The sequence below is a fragment of the Urtica dioica genome, chromosome 7 (genome assembly GCF_054948205.1).
Source record: "Urtica dioica subsp. dioica isolate 48M chromosome 7, U.dioica_male_clone48M_v1_H2, whole genome shotgun sequence".
In the NCBI taxonomy this organism is placed as follows: Eukaryota; Viridiplantae; Streptophyta; class Magnoliopsida; order Rosales; family Urticaceae; genus Urtica; species Urtica dioica.
Genome location: NC_142762.1, coordinates 45151443 through 45158302, shown reverse-complemented (window position 1 = coordinate 45158302; position 6860 = coordinate 45151443). Strand labels below are relative to the sequence as shown.

The window sequence follows — 6860 nt, the reverse complement described above, 5'->3', positions numbered from 1 at the left end:
TTATGAAAGTCACATAAGTGGCCAAATTAAAGAATGCACTAGCTCTCGTTTCTGGAACTGGTGGCTCTCTCATATAGAGTACATAATTAATTAAAAATCACGTCCTCCTAATAATATATAATAATACAAACGTTCCGCTTTCAAATTTTTTTCAACTCGCATTTAATTTGAAGATAAACTCATAGCGATAGGTTTAGGAACAAAAAAGAAAAAGTAGGTGCGTGGACTTCAGTGTTTGATAGGTTTTTGCCGCTTTTAACAAAAAAGAGGTTTCTTTGATGCGATGAAAGGCTAAATTTCTGTGTACATAGTCAAAGCACATATCTAAAAAAGCAGATCGTATACACAGAGAGAGAGAGAGAGACACAGTGATACCCACCCAGCACAGAGAATTGGAATAAAGCTCTTAGTCATGACAAAGCGCGCTTAATTGGTTCCAATAAGGCAGCGCAGAGATTAGAGAGTACACAAAAGAGAGTGCGAGAGACAACTTCTCTTTTTCTTCTTTCCCGAAGCCAAAGCATATATATGAGAGGACGTGAATAAAAGCTGAAAATGATATAATGATCATCAAGAAGTATTATTATTATTATCATTATTAAAACCTAGTAGTAGTAGACTAGTAGTTATTCATCTTCCTTCGGGGTGCAATGGGAATAGCTCCAGAGTCCTACTTCCCGCCAGCTCATCACCATCCTCATCACAATTACCTACTCTTCTATTACAATTACCACTAATTACACTACTGGTAATATTTTCATTTTTACTACTCATGATATCGAAGCACTCGGATCCCCAGCTCATGCACTTCCTCTTGTACGGACTCACGCTATCTCCACGCTCTCTTTCCACGCCGCCCTAAATAAACGCAAAAAAAAAACAAATACCGTTCATAATGATATTATCGTTAATAACTAATAAATGATACGAGGGTTTAGATTATTTACCCTAGGGTTCAAGGCGATGGAAATGTGAGCGTGCGATGATCTGGCGGAGTGAGCGGCGAGTCCGAGGTTGTTCCGCTTCTGCTTCTGCCTCTCGCGGGCCTTGTGGTTCTGGAACCAGTAAAAGACGTTTTTACCCTCGATCTTGCCGAACTTGCTGAGCTGTCCCGTGATGTGCTCGATCTGCTGGGCGTTGGGGGTTCTCATGCCTCCCCTGTAAAGACTCTCCAGTATCCCTATCTGCTCCTGAGTCGGGTTCCACCGCGTCCCTCCCGGCTGCGTCTCCACCTGTCACAACAAGACACGTGTCACAACTCGACTCTGACTCGCGTAGCTAGGGGTGAAGTATAATATACGGGTCCTTACCTGCGGGGGTATTTTGGACTTTTTGTCGTCGTCGGGACGAATGAAGCTCTTGAGATCGAAGGAAGGGTTGGGTTGTTGGAGTTTGGGGGCGAGTGGTCGGAGGCGTTTGCAGCCGAGGGAGAGAGAAGGGAGTTCGTGGGATTCGGACCAGACCGCACGTGCCAACTGGTGAACCTTCATGCTTATCATTCCGAATGAAACGTGTGAGGGTTTTCACGCATATCTCCTCTCGCTATATATATACATCCAATAAAGAAAGAGAGGCCAGTTGAGGGAAATGTGTTGTGCTTGGGATAACCAAGACCAAATCATGAGGTGAGGTTGACTTATTATCATTTCTTTTTCTTTTTTGTTTAAAAAAAAAATGGAAAAGAGAGTAAGAGTGTGAGAACGGAGAGATTGGTATATTGTGTGTATGTGCGTGTGGGTTGGCCCGTCAAATCGGGTCGTGTTTTTCTCGCTTTCATGATAAGGTGTACGTGCTTTTCGGTGGCCTCTCTTCTGCTATTTTTTTTTTTATTTTATATAAATTATTTTGTGTGCTATAGCCTATAATAATAAAGTGAAAAAGAGAAAACATTGAGTGAAAGAGAGAGAATAAATGGAAAAAATATATTCTTCCAATCCCAAAACTTGAACATGGGAAACCCTCTACTTTTCAAGATACGGATATACATATGTGGAAAATGTAAGTGAATGCCGTCTGTTTTTTTTTTTTTTGGTATAATATAATATGTATGGATAGACTAGACTGAATGTTTGAAATATATAAATTAAGGACGCATATATACACCACACACACTCATACACATACCCCAAAATCTCCCTGAATGCCATATTATATCCCAACAACTTTCTTTTCCCTCTCTTTATTTGGGAAAGAACTGTTTGCTCCAATTTCCCAAACAGTAGAATATGTTATTTCTATAAAACCGCCATACGAAACCCCACTTTGACATCCCATTGGAACATATATACTTATAAATAGAAAATTTTCTACTACGAAACTACGTACTTCACGAACTAGAAGTCGCTGTTCAGGAATGATGAGTTTTTTTTTTCTTTCAAGTAAGACTGGTCGTCACGTAATGATAATACTATATTATAGTTAATCATAATTGGAATCACGGAAATGTTTCGTTTATGAAACACGTGCGACGGTGCACGTGCTTAGCTCGTTCGAGAACGCCGTAAGGAGTTATCACAAACACCTGGTGGGCGTTTACGTGCCATTATGGCTGTAACATCAATAAATATATATTCATGACCGTTCCGTTTAGCCTTTCTTATAATAACTTTATTCGTCTATTTATCTTCGCCTCGGGAGTCCACGTCGTATTATTTGATAATGCGTGTCACTGTTTTTGTGTTTGTTGGGTCGACCAGTTGTTGGGTGGACCATTTATTTTTATTTAAATATATTTTACCCAAATAGGCAACCAGTTAAACACAACTTTTTCCTCCCAATTTACCACTCCCGCTTTGATTAATTTAATCAATTGTGTTTCTAAAAGATTTAAACAGATTAGTTTGACATAATCGCTTTGGTGATAAAACGTTTTGCCCAATATAGATATATCATAACTTCGCCACTAAAATAGATATGAAAAAAATATCTTGAAATTAGAAGACCAGTGTGTTTGTTATAAACCAAGGGTTTCGCCGGCTTTACACCCGCGTGTTTGCCAGATTTTTTATTTACAAATATATCTCTTACGACCGCATAGGTATATTGACTGATAAATCGCCTACTACTAGGTATATATTTTAGAATAAAAAAACCTGATACGAAAATTGAATTTCAACACATATTTATGTCTCTTAATTAAGTATAAACATGTATATTACATAAAACATCAAAATACAAAATTTATAATTAATATTGTTCAACTTATTACATCAACGTAAACGAAAAAAAAATGAAGTCTTTAATGCATGTTCAAGTGCTTAATTTGTTCATTTGAACTTGAATTTGATAATGTTGCATATATATATATATATATATATATAAACAATATAAATGGTGATACACAATAAATTAGAAAGCTAAGGGTATTTAAAATACTGTTGATCACAACGGGTATTTAAGCTAGGGTTTAGACACCCCTGTGAAAACCACACGCACAATTAATTCCTTTGCTTCTCCATATTTTCAAGCTGACAAGATACCTTCTTTAAATGGTTCAAAGAAGTGAACAAAAATGAATAGTAACAGTCAGCTGAGACAAATTTGAAAAGAAAAAAAAAAACGAACGAATTTAAAAAAATCATATAATTTTGGACAATTTAAGATAAATATTATGATTTTCTAAAGTCCAGGTACAATTGCCCTGCGTACAGTACAGGGGAATCTCACTTGTGTGAGGGTATCGACGTACATTATCCACTGTCAAAAAACTCACTCCAAAATGTACGTCTATTTAACAAAGGAATCTGTGTAAGACACGTTTAACCTCAAATGTAAAATGTATGAGATAGATAGTCGGGGCCGGCCCAAACTCCCCAGGGCTCTAGGCAGGGCCGGCCCAAACTCACCGGGGCCCTAGGCGAATCAATATTTTGGGGCCCTAAAATACTAATAAAAATTTAAATTTTAGGGTAAAAATGTAATTTTTTTAAAAAATGGGCCAAAAGTGTAAATTTTTAGGGTAAAAAATGTAAATTTTCTTAAAAATAGGGAAAAAGTGTAAATTTTTGGGGCCCATCCACATATGGGGCCCTAGGCCTGGGCCTAGCTCGCCTTAGCCCAGGGCCGGCCTTGGCTCTAGGCGATTCAATATTTTGGGGCCCTATAACAATAATAAAAATTTAAATTTTCAGGATAAAAAATATAACTTTTTTAGAAAATAGGCAAAAAGTGTAAATTTTTAGGATAAAAAATGTAAATTTTCTTAAAAATAGGCAAAAAGTGTAAAATAATTTTTTTTGGAGCCTAATCCAATTGGGGGCCCAAGGCACAAGCCTTGCCCGCCTTAGGTCAGGGCCGGCCCTGTAGATAGTATATGATTTGTTTATGATTCTTTTTTCATCGTCTTCTTCTGTATATATATGTGTGGCAAATGTTTTATTGATGTGATGGTTTCTCTTCTCCAAGTTGGACTATATTAAGGAAGAAACTTCGACAATGACAATTGCTGATATATTTATTAGTAGTTTCTTTGGGTGTGTTTGTTTTTTTTTTTTTTTTTTTTTTTTTACCGCGTCGATTGAAGGAAAATTGCCAAAACTAGGACTAAATTAAGGTCAATTTTCATTTTCCTACTTTTTTCAAAAATTTACCAAACTAGGACCGGTAAAAAAAAGGTCAAATGGGAGATACACAAAATTCTACCTATTATACCACCATACTAATTACCAACTTACAATCTTTTCCAATAAAATTTCTTATTTTTTTCTCTTTCTTTCTATTTTCTCGCTCAACCCATCGAGAAAAATAATTTTTTTTTTACTAGTCCTAATTTGGTAAATTTTTTAAAAAAGTAGGAAAATGGAAATGTCCCTTAATTTAGCCAGCCTAGTTTAAAGGAAATGTCCCTCGATTGAATGGTTCAATAAGTTTGCGCAACAGCTCTCATGACTTTTTTTTTTTTCATCTCTATATTTTTTACAAAAAACTTTAAGGATGTCAATTTTGTAACCATTTCTTCAACATTTTTTTCAGCATTCCACGTGCCACAGTTCACTAACCGAAACCAGGCCACAACAAAGAAATTAATAAATAATAATAATAATAATAAATAGAAAATTTGTGGAATTTTATGTAACGATTGATACCACCAAGTCGTATCATGCTGAAAAAAGAAGTTTAAGATGAGATATGTTTGAGAATTTGTTGTTATAGGAACGATCATTGTCAATCGTTCAGCCTTTAGTTTGTGCTGATGATAAATATTCTTTGCTTTAATTTGAATCAAAGTATAAAATAATCACTGGTTTTACTTGTAGGCGTTTTTATATATTTATTCCCTCCATATTGTGATTGTCACATGTGTATAATTCATCAATTTATCAACGTCTTTTTGGATCGAGATTTCCTATTAATTTTTTTTTAATATAACTGTTGTTTTTAAGAGCATCTTCAATACAATCTATTATCATTATGTAGTTAAGATAAAATAGAGTTAGATATTTACTCTACTATTCATTCAAATCTATTTTGGAGTGAGATTTTATAATATCAAATTAATTTATTTAATCATAAACAAACCCCAAAAATTAATATATTTAAAAAATTTGTAACTTACTAGCTCATTCCAAACATCACGTTTTGGATATAGCCAACATTTAAAAACTTATCAAACAAATAGCCAAACAGATGAGGTGCAACTTGAATAAACTATTTGAATTTTTCATTTTTTCATTCATTTAAAGCAGTTTTTTTTTTTTACTTTCTCTCTCATACAGTTTTTTTTCCTCATCAAAACTTTAAAAATCCATATCTTCCTCATATAAACTCGAAAATTGAGTGAATCCAAATCATACGGATTCGTGGCGAGGAGAGCTTAAAAACTAGACCCATTGAATTGGATGAAAGGTCATTTTTTAATATCAAGGCATAATAAAACTTCAGGGTCATCATTATCTTCATTCTTTATTCTCAGTGATACTCCAAGCTTTTTCTATGAAAAATTAGAAATTTATGTAATCTTTTTATGGAAAGTTTGGAAATTTGTTGAAAAAATAAATGGAAATTTAATGAAGATTAGTCTGAGTTTTTGGATTTACAGAGAAAATCTAAAAAAAGAAATTTGTGAATATTTTATTTTTAATTAAGAAAGTATGTTGAAATTTTTTTAGAAATTCGGAGCCCATAACACTTGCCATTAATTTTTGAATTATTTACATTTATATGTTAATCATAGCATGTTTAATATGTGAATATTTATGTCAAATATAATTGTCATTGACTATTTTACTAAACGTTTGCAAACATTGGCTATATCCTAATTTTATAATTTATTTTTGCCTACAAATCTACAACGCCCTATATTTAAATATATTATGTGCAATCACATATAAATTATTTTAGTTTATTCTAATTTGGTATACAAATTAATTTTGATATGTGATGGAGAATCATCCCACTAAAAAAATCCATTGAAATTGACATAAATATATATATATATATATATATATATATTAGTATTTAATTAGTATAATGTATTTTAGATATGTATATCATATTATTATATACAAAAGAAATATATTAAATATACATAAACTATAGTGTATAATAATTAAAAAAAGCATAATATAGGAATAGAGAATATGTTAATGTGAAAAATAGCTGTATAAAAAACTGCATTTTAGAATTTTATTTAAGGTGATATGTAAAGTTCCTTCTATTCCAAACGGATCTTCGAATAAATCAAAAGTTGTACTTGGCCTTGTGATTATACAGAGCCTGACATTAAAATTCATATTTAGTCATTTACCACACTTTTCACAAATCAGTGACGTAATTGAGTAAGTGAACGACTCGCACGGTTAAAAATGTATTCCTGGCCCGCTCTAATCACCTTTAAGATCGTTATAATGAGATGAATAAAA

At 33.4% G+C, this 6860-nt stretch overlaps 1 protein-coding gene across 1 annotated transcript; it reads right to left on the bottom strand.

Moving 5' to 3' along the window:
• Positions 1–372: 372 nt before the first annotated feature.
• WOX4 (WUSCHEL related homeobox 4) lies at positions 373–1557 on the bottom strand. Its single transcript, XM_089621021.1, has 3 exons — positions 1311–1557; positions 948–1232; positions 373–858 (listed from the first exon to the last, which is right to left on the bottom strand). The coding sequence occupies exons 1-3, from the start codon at positions 1497–1499 to the stop codon at positions 631–633; spliced, it is 702 nt and encodes a 233-aa protein (XP_089477147.1). The 5' UTR covers positions 1500–1557; the 3' UTR covers positions 373–630.
• Positions 1558–6860: the final 5303 nt, after the last annotated feature.